Below are 14245 nucleotides of genomic sequence, written 5' to 3' on the forward strand. Positions count from 1 at the left end.
GTATCTTGCGGTCTCCTGGAGAGAGAATATTCGTCCTCGCTACGTCGCATCAATCATTCGTCGAAAATCTTACAGTCCGAAGACCATATAAACGTTTTGCGTAGTACGACCATTCGCCGGAGGATAATTTTCGTGGGGGAGAAGAGTCTTCAATTATCAAGATAGTTAACCAGTTTCGCGCGTGGTATTATCGCTACACTGGCTGACTGAAGCTTCGGAGGCGGCGCCAAACCACCCTGTTTTCTCACTATACAAGTCACCCTACGATAAAGTAGTGTCGCACGGTCGCATTCCTCCCTACTGCAGCCCTTACTCGAATAATGTAAAAGTCCACGGCGTATGGATGTCGCCACTCACTGTGCCCCTCAGCTGCGGCGGCCTGATAAGTACCTTGACCTTGGGCCCGTCCCTGCGACTGTAGAATTCTCTTGCCGCCTCGCCGCCAAGGCGATAACGCAGAATCCACCCAATCATATCGTCTTCGCCCCACTCCCCATCTGGCGATTCGTGATCTACTAGCGCGGACAGTCTACGCAGGAGACTTTGATCTTCAATAATGCTAGCTTGCCATTCTAGGATTTCCGGATCTGTCATTATACCCGAGGGAATGATTACAATGATAGTTTGTAGGGATGCAAATCGAACAAGCGACTCGAAGAGTTCGAAGACATCGTCTACACCAGCAATCTCGAATGCGATGTGGGTAATAGCAGCCCACCGATGGATCCCATCATGCGCGAGCATAACTTCCGGTCGTGTCAAGATGACGAGCCGAGGGGAGAACAAACGCTGCGTCTTCAGCTCACCCAGCGTCTCGTGAAGAGTTGTTCTCCGCAACCATTCCTCATAGCTCTCGCGACTAGCAAGAGCGGATGATGGGGCAGTTTGTGAAGCGGAGAGAGTGCAATACGTCTCCGTGTCTAGGTGACCTACCATTGGAGGTAAGTGGTGGAATGTCAGTTCCCATATCGCCAGTCGGATCTCCACGGGCAGCCGGACGAATAGTGGAAATGATGTGAAAGAATTCAGGGCCATCTCGAGGGCTTTCTTTGTCACTGATTGTCGGATACCAAGGGTTTGTGACTATCTGAGGAGTTGCGTTTCTACCGTGGGCGTGGCATTTGTATTGCTTGGTTGACGGATTTGGAAGTAAACTCTACTTGGCACGGCTACCTATCTTACCCGAATGTGCTTGTCGACGCACCTGGCTCTATGAATGGTCGCTCTCTTCAGACGCATTTGATCCTAGCCGGTGCTCCCATTATGCCCAGAAAGCGCAATCAGTTGGCTGAGGTCCCAAGCCCACGGCCACCTGACCGCCCTGGCTCGGCCCCTTCGGTCCCAATTTAAATTCGCTGGGAGGTAATTTCACGCCGCGGACGATAGTCCACAATTTACTCGACCGCACAACAGATGGTTCTTTCCAAGACTCAGTGCCTGAGCTAGGGAACTACAGGAAGAACCTAGTTTCCCATGACAGCAGTGAAACAGTGCTGCAGGCCATTGCAGCGGGTCCACATCCTGCATTAGAGCAGAAGCCACTCCTATCGGACGCGCTGTCCGGAAGTGGATGCACAGTGGCTCAGGGACTGCGGAAAATATCAGGTAGAAATCAATGCTCCGCATTCTCTCGGTTATCGCGGTTTGATGGCTAGTTCTGACCAGCGTTCGAACCAAGCGCTGCTTGTGGCGCATACTCCAAGTCCTTTCACCAAGTCATTCAAGAAACTTCGCACGTCCCAGACGTATCGTAAGCAACTGTTCGGAAGGCTGCCTCTTTACTTTCGTGGGAGATCCGACGGGATGTGACACTCATCGCGCGTATGCCGGGACCAACATACACAGATCGTACAGGCCGGCTGTGAAGAGCCAAACGTGGTCACGAGGTAAGCTGGTATCGTCCATGGTTAGGCTGAGGACTTTCTGGGTCGGAATCAACGTGCACATCGAAATCACTTAAGCAGGTCTCTTGCGGTGGTACACCCTGCATAGCGTCGATACGTGCGGAGGTAGACGAATCATGTGGGTCGTGAGGAGCGCCAGACGTCTACCAATTGATGAGTGGTGATATAATCAGGCTGATAAAGCAACTGGTGCCACGTTCTCTGAGCAATGCAAAATCGCGCGATGTTGTGCATCGCGCCAGAAGTGCGAAAGATGCCGATTTAGGACGATTTCATGTCTTCATAATGTGATAAGTAGATCACCGCTCATCCCGTTGCTCCTAATGCGTGTGAACACTACGCACGCGAAGTAATAGCCGGGAAGCTAGGCAGTGACAAAGTATGATGGAGCGAGGCGTTCTGCATACCGTGACGCGAATACCCGAGGGTGGAGCTATGAGCATCTGCGCTAAGATCTATTTTTAAGGACTCAACCACAACCCGGACGGTCTCTTGGCTAACAGCACCCTAGTGTTCATCAACATAAGCAAGGGTAAATCCAAGATGACATCTGATCTACGTACCCTGCAGCTTCCTCGTCAATACGTCTTGCAAAGATACAGGATAGGGGGGTGAAAGAGTCGGCTGCTGGTAGCTCGCGGGCTCGTCCGATCGAAGCAGAGCATCGGGATCTTTGTTTTAGCGATGGCTACTGTATGAAAGAAATTGCTAGGCCCACGTCCACGGCGATCATAACATCGCAGCGCTCTATTTGGGACAGCCATGTTCCCAAATGAATTTATCCCCACACCAGTCATCCTTACTGTTGCTCCGTGTGAGATCGCCTACTATTATCCTTCTACATCATCTCCTCATGCACGAGAGGCAGGCAGAGGCAACACATGACTAATTTCAAGCCTACTGAGTATATTAGAAAGGGCGGCAGAGTTCTGCCAGTCCCGGAGTGTAGCACTGCGTGTAAGGAAAAGCGTGAGCGTCTAATGCACTCTTTGAATCTATTGACCTTTGTCGATTGTGTTAGTCAGCCAGCTATCATATGCATGTTGGTGCATGAGTCATTATTTTGTCGTGTGTCTCCCCCGGACTTGCAAAGGAAATTGAGAAGTGACTACTGTGTAGGGCAGAGCCCGTTCAATTTCTAGGCCACGCATCTATAATACGCAATGTGACTCGACCTAGAAATCGCGATGCGCGCAAAGCGTGATAATGCTTTATTCGACAATCCAGAGCGAACAGGGGCCTGTTTGGTGGGGGGGGCTATCAGTAGGTTTCCTATATCATCCGTCGTCGTGCAGCAAAACGGCAAGCCTCTTGCAGGTGGCTATCGCCTGGTGCCAGAGCTAGGAATGGATGCTATTCATCTCAGCGGCAATATCATTTTCTTAGAAAGTCCCTACCTTCAAAGTCGGGATGTGACCAGCTTGGAGGCGTGCCAGGAAATGCGACGCGCGCGGGCCCCAATCTTGCATTTTTGGGCCGACTGCCGACATTGTTCTCTCGAGGAAGGCTGCAACCTCTGGCTCGTGCTCTCCGGAGGCCAAACCGGTCAAGGGTCCGTGATTGTAATCCAGTGCTGTATACGTTGGCAGCCGCTCTGTTGCTCTGTACTGTACTCACTCATTTTCACAGTTCCGCCCAGGTCGACACGTGCTAAATCGAAACGGAAACTAATGTTCTTCCTCTCCAAATAGATCGTAGCAGTGAGGACCTCGCGAGAATTAGATGGCCGGCAGTACATCAGGGATGAATCCAAACCTGCTTCATCGCACTCGATATCTCGATCTCGGTGAGCGGCGTTATGTCCGTAAGTGCGAAATCAATGAACTCGACAGCGATATGCGACTGATTATAGTGACTATATACGGCAACTGGCCGCGCTAGGTTGGTGTGTGATAACTGAGATAACTGTCTGATGTCTGAGAGGATGACATCGTGTAGTCTCGTCACATAGACCAGTTGTCGAGCCTCCCGGCGTCGATATTGCCCGATCCAAGAGGCGTCCAAGCTCTTGAGAGGGCTGTAGTGTCGATCCGGATCCGCTTCAAGAAAAACAGGAAGTACTTGTCGTATTGGACGTGGTGTTTTGCTAACGCAGAAAGATGGCTGACGTCGTAGCACATGTGCCACCACAGGCTCTCCGGCCGAGCTTTCCATGCGTCCTAGCTTCTAGTATGCTAGCAAAATCTCGATAGACTGTGACGATTGCTTCGAATTTTAGCCACCTCAAGTAAGATATCTTCCTTCAGATTGCGGAAAGGGAGTAGCGTTACAACAACACGGACGTTACTTTACTGATGGGGCTTTAAGGGTTATAGTGGCTTTATACCATCCCGGCCCGTACGGAGGATCTTATAGGGTGCGTGTCTATTTTGTCTGGACCTCCGTGTCTGGAACTAGTCTGTCTAAGGAATCAGGTGCTTTTAACCCCGTATAGGAATTATACTTCACATAACACCGCAGCTATCGCCGAGCCATGGCATGATCCTATGAATCCAATTTCGAGCGCAATTAGAGACGACTCGTCTGGGGGGAGAAGGGGGGAGCCATTTCCGGCTCCCTATTCCGCCGAAATTAGATACACCTCGCCGTCGACGTCGCCGAGAAGCCACTAGGCTGCGAAAAAATACACGGACCACCTGCAACTTCTATTGATCAACTGAGGTGGATTCCCGGCGTAATAGCTAGGGTTAGGTGATTGTGGGAGACTAGGCCGTAACAAAGAGAGGATACATGGAGCCAGTAACATCAATACTATGAGCAAATGAGAGGAAGATACCCACATGGCATGAAAGGTGGTCTTTACCCTTTTTTGAACTAGTGGTGCGCGGATCGTAACAAGATGGATGACGAGGGGCTTCTGGACAAGAAGAAGGGCACGTCTGCCCCCAAAGGTCAAGGTTGAAGAGCATTCTTTGAAAACCAGGGCATATTTACCGTCACGATGGAGGAGGATGAGCAATAGGGCATGATTGTATGTTATGTGGCAGCTAATTCAGGACAATCCCAACTGCCCCTTCCCGCTGATCCATTTCTATAGTTGTGAGCCTGAGAGGAAGAGGTATCGGATTGAGCTAGCATGTGCGATTAGACGCTTTGTTAAGCGGGGCCTACAAGCGTCTAGATACAGTCGCTGCAACTGTACAACAGGTAGTGTTTGCTCCTGCTGCGCAGAAGGGCGTACGGCGACCCTCACTCCACGACACAAAGTTCAGTTGCTACTCAAGGCTCGGTCGGCAGTTCTCCTCCGACAATTACGCCAGCATCAAGCTTGTATTGGGGACAAAACAATCTATGCGCTCTCCATAGATCATGCTTTATCAGAAGTTGAGGACAAAGGTTATCCAAGATTTGTCTATATTCACCGTGGTGCCTTCTGCTTGGACGTAAGCATGGCGCTGATCTTCGGGGCCCCAGCGAGGAAGAGCTGTCGCATTGTGGGTAAGCAGACGCAGATAATGCCGCATGTGATCTCGATTGTGGACCACAGTACGATCTCGAAAAAGTCCCACGTGGAATTGGTTGTGGTCGCAAACCTTATCAGAGATTGCAACCGCAGGATGCTGACGATAGTCACGCTGCCAACTAGGGGTTAAAGAGTGTCTCTGATATCGTGCGATGTACTCACAAGGTCCCAAAAAAGAACATAACACTCAACTTCACCTTCTGCTTCCAGGAGGGGAGGCGCAGCTTGCGTAGTTGAAACGTTGGGAGGGCCAGCAGCCACAAATCAAGGGCTATGTTGCTCGCTGCGTTCGTCCACGCTATAACGTTAGCATCGAGGCACACTCCGGTTTCCGGATCTCTCCACTGTGTCCAGAAATATTCGACGGGCGTGCACTGGAAAACACCGACGAGGAGAAATGCCGCGCCCCAGAGGCTTGTGAAGACAAAGGTACCCCATAAGAACCGCGTGACTGTCCTCGAAGTCGATGGGAAAATACGCAAGTAGAAGCCGATCATTGACAGTTTTATCAACGCTGTCTCCAGGAAGTACAGGCATGCCATTATGTGAAAATACTTTAGAGTCTTGGTGACGCTGTCGGGCTGCAATGTCCATATGTCCTTTCCGAGCCCGTGAGAGGCTAAAAAACAAACGTTGATGACGGCGCCAGGTACCATAGAGACTGTGGTAATGAAGATCAGCCAGTCATCTAGTCCGAGGCGTGGCTCAGAGATGTAGATTCTGCAGAGTATTCGGCAAAGGACGAAAGCCACCGCGAGACTGGCCATCGTGTAAGAGACCACAACAAGTTCCCCAGAGCGATCTCGCATGGGGATGTTGCAACGCGCCGAGGATTCATTCTTCGCAGCTTGGCCGAGCCTCTGTCAGCCGCCAGCATATCTCGTTTTCGCTCAGACATACCGAGAGCCTCTACCACAGTACAACGACTTCTGACGCATTCCGCAACCTTTTCGCGAAACGCGTCAGAGGTACATTGGCATTCCAAGTCCGACTCTTCGCAGGTACTGTCTGACAGCCCAGTGGTTGTGCAACCAATCTTGTCGGTCACGTAAGTTACGCGCTTTTGTAATGGTCTGGGATACTCACAGCGCAAGGCGGGGGTTCTGCGTACGTCTGGAGATGCGCCTTCTGAACTGCGACGGCGACGAAGAACAGGATTGTCATGTATCTACCGAATGCTCTCATTGTCCCGAAATATCACAACTATGAAGAAGGGTTCGCTGATTGTTGAGTAATAGCCGCGGCTCGGTGACTGGGTTGTCCAGGTCCAGTGTCCGCTTTGTATGACAGCGACTGTTCTCAATCTGGCAGCAGGCCCCGCTCGAGCAACATCCATTTCGTAGGCCAGCGTTAACCGAATTCGGCCCGCGCATCGTTAGTACACAAGTGCCTGCATTTGTATGCCAATAGAACAATGGCCATGACTGGATGAATAGAGAATCGGTCAAGGAACTCACCTGGGCAGTGGAAACGTGTTGGAAGTAGACATCAAGGCCGGAGCCAATCCGACGAAGAGACACGGCACTGTCTCAAATGTTGGCTTACTGCATGGTCGGAGTCGCCATAGCGCCTTCGCTAATTTTATAGTCTAGCATTACAGTACCAGAATGGATAACCGCCTGTTTGTTATAAGGCACGGCAGACCGGCCTGGTGCGGGCGTCCTATGGTCCAACAAGTGGCAACAAGTAATATAGTGACACATACTGGACCTGCATCGGCACCGTTCTTTCGTTCATCTTCCTGCGTGTACAGTATACAGTACCCGCCGCATCTCAAACTATTGTAGCCCGTCCAGGCTCTGGGCCTTGGTGACTAACGTTGCTTGCTGTACCGGCGGCTACGCCTAAGCCGTTGCGCCATGGGCAAAAGATCAGGCACTGATCGAATGACGAGGGATCAATGCAAGCGTACTAACTGCTTACAGGGGGTTACGAGGGACCAGGTCGTAACACGCGGTCGCTGCCTCGAGCTTTATCGTCGTCTTCTTCCTCTATACCACGCGATCGGCTTAATAACCTACGACGCTTATAAGGAGAAGCTTTTACTATTACTAAGCTATCTAAGTCTGCCTTACAATTCAACTATAGTGTTAGCCTAATGTTCGACTTTGGCTAGTCTGTTCTGTAGGCTGTAGGGTGGTTGAAACAAAGCCTTAAGCTCTCCTTATAGCGCTAGGTACTACGCCGCTTAGGGACTAACTAAAGCTGAAATTCGGGTCAAAACTAAGCTAAATTAAGTGTCTTGTGAGCCGATTAACTTTGAAGTTTGCTTATAAGACCTGGTGCGAGAGACGCCTAGCGAGACGGCTATGTCCGAAGCGTTAGATAACACTAACCTTATACTACCAGCGGTCACTGAGGGTGACGTTAAGGCAGTAGAAGCTCACGAGAATGGAGTCGATTGAGCGGTGGGACAGTCACGCCATGGATTAGCCAAAGAAGAGGCCGAGGAACGCTATATCGGGCAGCGCTAGTAATGAGGTTCGACCTCGCCGTTCGATGGAAACCGAAACTGAACTCCCGGGCGCGGCGGTCGTGATTGTGAATACAGCCTTATATTGTGATACTTAGTTAAACATAACTACCTATCTCAATCAAGAACCTCTGCGTGCTTATAACAACCACTATATACCCTCCGAATAATATGAAGGAAATTATCGCATAGTCCGATGTTATAAGAAGACGGTGAATTAATTCATACATTATATAACATAATGACACGGTAAGGTCGGCTATTCTTGTGTAGCTGCGAGGACGAGGGTGTGTGCGCGTAATTAGGGTTGATACGATGTGGCAGTGGTTGATATAATATCCCACCGCATTAGGGACAGATTGAAAACTTGAGCGATGCTCGCGAGCCTCTTTCGAAAGCACGCACGCAGTGACATGAGATTCGTCTCAAAGTCCACGATTTCTTGTCCGCCCAGGGAGAAAACGGGTCAGCGGATTTCGGCGCAACATAGGTATCACAGAACTCGATTCTCCCGATCTTTTGTGAAGCACTCAGTTAGCTATTCCATTACCAAGTTCGTATTTGCTTGCTGTTACGACCCAACATGCGACTGCATGCGCCGTCATGCGTCCCGCATGTGACATGTACGCATGACCCACTTCTTCCACCAAGCACGTATTAATCACACTGATCACTACGAGCAACACCATGACCATGATGATCAACTGCATTTGATCACCCTCACTTGAGCCATGATCACCAGTGATCACCTTAGTATATAGGAAGCCACGCCTCACCATAGTTAGTCTCTACCCAGCTCGTCAGCTATCAATACAATTGTCAACGCATAGATCATCTTTACTGCACTCGACTGTGACACAGACAACTGCTCGACTACTGACACCCTGGTGTTCTTTAACAAAACAACTTCTGATCTTTCTACCCGGTAACCAGTGCAGACCCGAACGTCACACTTGCGCAGACCAGCTTCAGCTTGTAGTCAGCCAGTCACAGCTCCTTCATAATCCCCTGGCTCATCAATCTCTTCGGTGGGTACGAAAGTCGGGGACCAGTGAACGAATGCCTCAATACTTGCGTCTTTGGCGGCGCGGGTGCCGCCGAGCTTGTTGACCGGATAATAGTCTCCCGGGGACAAGACGCAGCCCGAGGTGAATGGCTTCGTGGCCTTCACGAGGAGCTCTTTTGCGGCTTTGGCCACGACAGAGCTTCCGGTGTCTCTGAGTATCGCCAATGCTGTCTCGTTGAGATGGGCGAGCGGCACGAAGCTTGGTTTCCAGACAACTAAGGTCTCGGAGAGACCTTCAGTGGTCCTTCTTGTGTCGCCAAGCTCTGCGACCTTATAGGAACCATCAGGCGCATAGGCCATCAGCTCAAGAGGGGGGCACCCTCGCTTGCTCGGAGCTGATCGTCTGGGTAAGGTCCGGAACTCCTTCATAGTCTCAGACTTAAAGATCCCTCAGTGGTATCACATTCGCGAGTTCGCTTCCTAGTTACTGGGATAGGTTTCATTTAGCACAGCATATAAGGCACACAATATACTACCCCGAAGCTGGCTGGAACCTGCCACCGCCGGCCCGTGCGCGGCTGTAAGCTGCCGTTAGGGATATAGGTCCAGATTGGCACGTCTCTCAAGCTCTTCATGCGCATTTGGGCGTTCAAACATGATACCTTCGTATCCGGAAACATCGTGTCAACGTACACTACTGAGTTCCTGGGCTGCCCACGCCTCAAATGTCGCGCAAAAGGCTAGCATCATTTTCCTCCCAGCGACCCTGGCGCAAGCTGCACAAGCTCGTCCGCCACCAATCTGCCTGGACGACTGCAGAGCTTACCCTGAGTTGTATCCTGGCTTTCCTGACTCAAAAACATCCATCTCTTCCACACAATCCGCGGCTTGCCGGCTGCAGACCAACGACACGGTTAGCGCGTGTGATATTCGGGTCAGACTAGCTATAGGGTACGTAGATCTAAGGTCGGTTTAACGTCATCCCCATGCGAGCGGCGCGCCTTCCCCATTATCTGCGCATAGAAAAGTCGATTAAGTACGTAATCAATCAAATTACAGTACAGTACTAACTAATTAAAGACATAGGTCTTTACACCTTTTGGGTAGCTTCGTATGCCGTGACCTGTTTTTGCGCGTCTGCGACAGCGTGCAGGCTTCAGGCTACCTAGTGGCTGAGGGCGCCTCTTCGTCCGCTTTTCTTCCTGAATCTGTTCATCGTTCTCCTTTTGATCAATTATAAATTTCCATTTTGCATAATAAGGGTGTCTTTATGCTATAGATAGCTTCTTTTGATCTTCCGGCGCTTGTATAATGCCTTATTTGCCGTACGTAGCGACTTAGTTTTCGCTTATAAGAGGGCTGCCTAATGCATCACTGATATAGCTCCCTTCGTTAACTGATCTAAGGCATTACGCAAAGGTGTTAGTGAGCTGTTCTGATAGTTAGAGATTGGAGTCTTAATGTTTTCGACTATGCGCGAGCCTCGTGCGCGTTCTGCGGCATCTTGAAGATCCAAGGGCAGGTATTCTCAAGAAGATCTGTAGGAGGAGTCGCGTGCGAAGCTAGGTATGAAGCTTCGCACGCGCCCTTTCTAGGTCCTATAGTATAAGTCTAGTGAGTTCAAATTCTCCTTACATATTGTTCACCGTAAGATGATGACGCTAAGTGGAGGGATGCCCTCTCTCACTAATCTAAATACAAACAATGATGCCACCGAGATGCCCTTGCCCAGAGGCCCTTGGTTGGGGCCAATGTGGCCCTGCCTCCTACCCTGTGCTGGTTGGGCCGGGAAGGAGGGCACCTTCGGTACTGTATCGCCTTAGTAGCTAAGCTAAGCTAGCTAACACTTCGTACAGATGAGCGACTAGTTCAGTCGTGATTCTAGAAAGACAAGTATACCAGGAACCTCCGGAGGCGTTCAAGGTATATCGCACAGAATTTCCGTCTACATTCACGAGTCACACAACGAGCGGACCTGGAAATGTATATCAATCACCTTCAAACATGACGAAGGTAGATATCCATGCCTCTTTGGGCAAGTCTAGCCTTCAATATAACCACAACAAAGTTAACGAACCCCCTGGAACTGGCATACATCCATAGTGTGAGCATATGTAAATCCGTGCAGCAGAGCCGTTACGTGGGTGTACATTGCGCATACGATGGCGACATGAAATATCTGGTGCGAGCTGCCCCAGAAATCAAATTGACCCGGCGCCCAACGCTCCGGCACTCGGAACTGCAGATGTTTGTCAGGGAATATTCCTCTAGAGAAGGGGATGGGCGGCGAGCGTGCAGACATACCGCGTAAAAGCCGACTCCGGTGCCATAGTAGGCGAGCTCGACAAGGTACCGCTTCATCCCCGCGTATTGGAGCATGTACGCGAGCCCGTACCGGTGGACCCCATGCAGCAAAGGTATGAACGATGAAGATCCAAAAACAATAAAGGCAGTCACCTTGAGTCTGCGCCAGCGCGGTGTCTTGAGCAGGGGATTCGAGATAAGAGCACCGGTGATGGTGCCCGTGATGAAAACCTAGAATTACAATTTAGCACGTCACTAGAACTGTGGTCGAGTGTGTAGTATTGGTTACTCGGGAGATACTGACAATAGCCCAGTGCAACCTTTGCAAGCTCGCTTCACAAAAGAAGATGTAGTAGATACCGGATGCGAATGTGCCCATTGTCACAATGACTATACCGAGAAGATCCATACCATGCCAGAATACTTCCACGCGATACGAATGCGGCTGCATGAGGTGGTATAGTGTGCTCAGGACCAAACAGGCCTCGGCGCACCAGAAGTAGACTCCAAACATGGCATAGTCCATGTACGAGGTATTGAGGAATTGAGGAGCACCTAGATACCGCAGGAAGACTGTCGCGACGAGCGGTATGAGGAAAGCCCCGATTAGATGAGTGTATATATTGCAACTCTCGTTGTGCAGAAAGGTTAGGCTGGTCAAAATCTCTGCATAGTCTGCTTTTGCCAGTCGATAGCCACCGAGGATGTACCCATCGTCGCCTGCGCGCTCGCGCTGCCATACATCGAGCTCCTGCCATTTGACGGTCCGCGCCTTAGCTCCTGACCGTTGACTTGGGTCACTGGTCGTGGTGACCATGTCGCTCTTAGGCACTAGACGTTTCCTGAGTCTTGAGCTGTCTGGACGGTGCTATCAATCAAGCAGAGAAGTAGGAGATTCCAGAGTAGGTGAAGGATGGGGAACTATCGCTCAGGAACTGGGCTGGTAATTCAAGGCCAGGGGAAGCGGGGAACAGAACAATGTCGGATAGAAGTAGGAAGCAACGAGCGAGGGAATACTTGGTGTTCAACATCCACCAAGTCATTAGTTCCATGCCTGTCCAACCTGCTGACCCATGAAAACGTTTTTCATTGAACCAGCGACAGTGAGCATGACTCAGAGTGCGGCTCGATTGAGTCAAGGACCAAGCAAGTGAAGTCCGTCAATGCGTTCCTCGGCCATGATAGAGCCGATTCGAACCTGTGAACTTTGAATGTACCACATTGTTTGTCCATTGATGGATGAGGATGATTCCCAAGCCTTCTTACGACCGTGCTTGGCATCTCCGGTCGAGAACGGCCAGACAGGTCAGGGCAGCCTGCTATGAATCGCGGACACGCGACTGCTTACCACGGACGGGTGCATACCTGGAGCATGACGCTGATGGATTTGGAGAAATCGATGCCGAGCGTCTTGCGAGGACGCTGCGCGCATTAGCGAATCATGTCCAACACGACTCTGATCAGAAATTGGATCATTCCAAACCACAAGCGCCTCAAACTGTTTTTCCTGCGTCCACATACTCAAAAAGGTTGCGGAGCAGAAGTTGTAATATCATGAGCTGTATCCAAAGCTTCAAAGACGATGCGTCGCATGTTCGAGCATCCGAGTCACGACTTGCCCTCAATCCGGGCACAGCTGTTCGTTTCAGCAAGCGGACACGGCAACGTGGTGCTGTCGTTGAGCGACTTGCGTATTGGCGGCGGAAAGCGGAACTACCTCATGAGGAGCAAAACGCGCTGGCCACACTCTGCAAGGCCCCAATGCCGATTGGCCATGCTGATAAGCCGAAAATTGTTGTCCTTGGCAGTAACGCTCAGGGCTACGCTGGCGACTTTGACTTCCGGCTAAAAGATGAACACACAAACTTCGAATCACTTTTTTACGTGCGATCTCTACGTACTCATGCATTACCTTGAGCCAAAATATTGGTATCCTTGTCTTTCTTGTTCAAGTGCAGTTTTGCCACTGAGAGTAGAGATGTCCTCGATATTACAAAGCCATTCCTAGCCACGGAGAAAACCAAATCAATCATCTTCGCCGACAAAGGTCGAATCTGTCGGCTCCAAATACGTGATTCATACCAGTGCTGGTGCAGTACCGCTATGCATCTACTAAGCGTTCAAGCACAGAAATGAGGTGGGGAAAGGTGCTGAGTCAGATCTCGACAGAGTACTTGTTAATGCATAGCTCCTTCCGTTTAGCCATTTGCTGGAAGGCCAGTTCTGGATGGCCCGTTCTGGATGGCCCGTTCTGGATGGCCCGTTCTGGATGGCCCGTTCTGGATGGCCCGTTCTGGATGGCCCGTTCTGGTCCAAGCGAAGTGCACGGCCACGCCGTAATTACATGGCGCCTCTGTAGCCCAGTCGGCATGGGCCAATTCGGGGGTCGGAAAAGCAGAAGTCGACCCACACTACAAGGTACCCCGCTAAACACATATCAGTCCTAGAACGGCTTAACGCTTACAGTTACCGGGCTCGAAGAGGTATCGGATACCCTCGAACTTGTTGTAGATCACGAGTACGCTACACAGCTAGCTGCCAATAGTCAGTCTTCCTCCCATGCATGATCAACTCTGTTTTGCCTAGCGGGGAAGGAGGGCTGCATTCCCCGGGTCCAAGGTTGACACATTCCCGAGGACGGGTGGGTGTAGCCTAGCTCACAAGGAAACGATTTCTCCGACTGGCCCGTTGCGGCGCATGATATCGCCACACCATCTATCCATTCTTTGCGGAAGCGAGCCGCAAGGCGGCTTGGTTCTTTACTAATATGCAGTATGTCTAGGCTCTATCAAAGCGACTCGCCTTATATCTTGGGTCTGCATACCTCTCACACACGCCTATGGGCGCGATCGTGAGGTGTATCACACCGAGACTGGCAAGGCAGACCCTAAAGCAGATACCCACGCTCAAGCGCGAGGCGTTGACTAGTATCTCCACTACCGAATGGACACCTGGCACGTGCATGTGTTCGATGCTGAGGAATGCAGGCTTGGGACTTATCGTATGCTGCACATCAGTTCGCCAGCGCGCTCGTCATTATGGGTTGTCGCTGGCCGTAGCGGGCGCTCCAGTGCTTGTATGGGTGTGGGACAACA

At 50.9% G+C, this 14245-nt stretch overlaps 5 protein-coding genes across 5 annotated transcripts; 1 reads left to right on the plus strand and 4 right to left on the minus strand.

Moving 5' to 3' along the window:
• Positions 1–82: 82 nt before the first annotated feature.
• On the minus strand, positions 83–1255 carry F5Z01DRAFT_667644 (uncharacterized protein). Its single transcript, XM_046264294.1, has one exon. The coding sequence runs from the start codon at positions 1033–1035 to the stop codon at positions 310–312; it is 726 nt and encodes a 241-aa protein (XP_046113892.1). The 5' UTR covers positions 1036–1255; the 3' UTR covers positions 83–309.
• A 1632-nt stretch (positions 1256–2887) lies between these two features.
• On the minus strand, positions 2888–4253 carry F5Z01DRAFT_667647 (uncharacterized protein). The gene is made up of 3 exons (XM_046264295.1): positions 3660–4253; positions 3522–3612; positions 2888–3477 (listed from the first exon to the last, which is right to left on the minus strand). Exons 1-3 carry the CDS (start codon positions 4056–4058, stop codon positions 3287–3289), a joined length of 681 nt encoding a protein of 226 aa, XP_046113893.1. The 5' UTR covers positions 4059–4253; the 3' UTR covers positions 2888–3286.
• A 633-nt stretch (positions 4254–4886) lies between these two features.
• On the minus strand, positions 4887–6604 carry F5Z01DRAFT_667650 (uncharacterized protein). Its single transcript, XM_046264296.1, has 4 exons — positions 6454–6604; positions 6268–6403; positions 5530–6214; positions 4887–5479 (listed from the first exon to the last, which is right to left on the minus strand). The coding sequence occupies exons 1-4, from the start codon at positions 6550–6552 to the stop codon at positions 5263–5265; spliced, it is 1137 nt and encodes a 378-aa protein (XP_046113894.1). The 5' UTR covers positions 6553–6604; the 3' UTR covers positions 4887–5262.
• A 4264-nt stretch (positions 6605–10868) lies between these two features.
• Positions 10869–12178, minus strand: F5Z01DRAFT_433619 (hemolysin-III protein). The gene is made up of 3 exons (XM_046259705.1): positions 11455–12178; positions 11151–11381; positions 10869–11085 (listed from the first exon to the last, which is right to left on the minus strand). Exons 1-3 carry the CDS (start codon positions 11965–11967, stop codon positions 10915–10917), a joined length of 915 nt encoding a protein of 304 aa, XP_046113895.1. The 5' UTR covers positions 11968–12178; the 3' UTR covers positions 10869–10914.
• On the plus strand, positions 12179–13067 carry F5Z01DRAFT_695844 (uncharacterized protein; the record flags this gene model as incomplete). The annotated part of the gene is made up of 1 exon (XM_046266269.1): positions 12179–13067. The coding sequence occupies exon 1, from the start codon at positions 12390–12392 to the stop codon at positions 13065–13067; it is 678 nt and encodes a 225-aa protein (XP_046113896.1). The 5' UTR covers positions 12179–12389.
• Positions 13068–14245: the final 1178 nt, after the last annotated feature.

Source organism: Emericellopsis atlantica (assembly GCF_019669845.1).
Source record: "Emericellopsis atlantica unplaced genomic scaffold F5Z01scaffold_45, whole genome shotgun sequence".
Lineage (NCBI taxonomy): Eukaryota > Fungi > Ascomycota > Sordariomycetes > Hypocreales > Bionectriaceae > Emericellopsis > Emericellopsis atlantica.

Bases quoted from the DNA above. Each gene is read 5' to 3' on its own strand.
- F5Z01DRAFT_667644 (XM_046264294.1), bottom strand. From the start codon at position 1,035: ATGGCCCTGAATTCTTTCACATCATTTCCACTATTCGTCCGGCTGCCC.
- F5Z01DRAFT_667647 (XM_046264295.1), bottom strand. From the start codon at position 4,058: ATGGAAAGCTCGGCCGGAGAGCCTGTGGTGGCACATGTGCTACGACGT. The intron at 3,613-3,659 runs GTTTGGATTCAT...AATTCTCGCGAG, and splicing joins TATCGAGTGCGATGAAGCAG to GTCCTCACTGCTACGATCTA. The intron at 3,478-3,521 runs GTGAGTACAGTA...CAACGTATACAG, and splicing joins GGGCGGAACTGTGAAAATGA to CACTGGATTACAATCACGGA.
- F5Z01DRAFT_433619 (XM_046259705.1), bottom strand. From the start codon at position 11,967: ATGGTCACCACGACCAGTGACCCAAGTCAACGGTCAGGAGCTAAGGCG. The intron at 11,382-11,454 runs GTCAGTATCTCC...TTGTAATTCTAG, and splicing joins AAAGGTTGCACTGGGCTATT to GTTTTCATCACGGGCACCAT. The intron at 11,086-11,150 runs GTATGTCTGCAC...AAACATCTGCAG, and splicing joins CCGGAGTCGGCTTTTACGCG to TTCCGAGTGCCGGAGCGTTG.
- F5Z01DRAFT_667650 (XM_046264296.1), bottom strand. From the start codon at position 6,552: ATGAGAGCATTCGGTAGATACATGACAATCCTGTTCTTCGTCGCCGTC. The intron at 6,215-6,267 runs GTATGTCTGAGC...GGCTCGGCCAAG, and splicing joins TACTGTGGTAGAGGCTCTCG to CTGCGAAGAATGAATCCTCG. The intron at 5,480-5,529 runs GTGAGTACATCG...CCTAGTTGGCAG, and splicing joins ATGTTCTTTTTTGGGACCTT to CGTGACTATCGTCAGCATCC.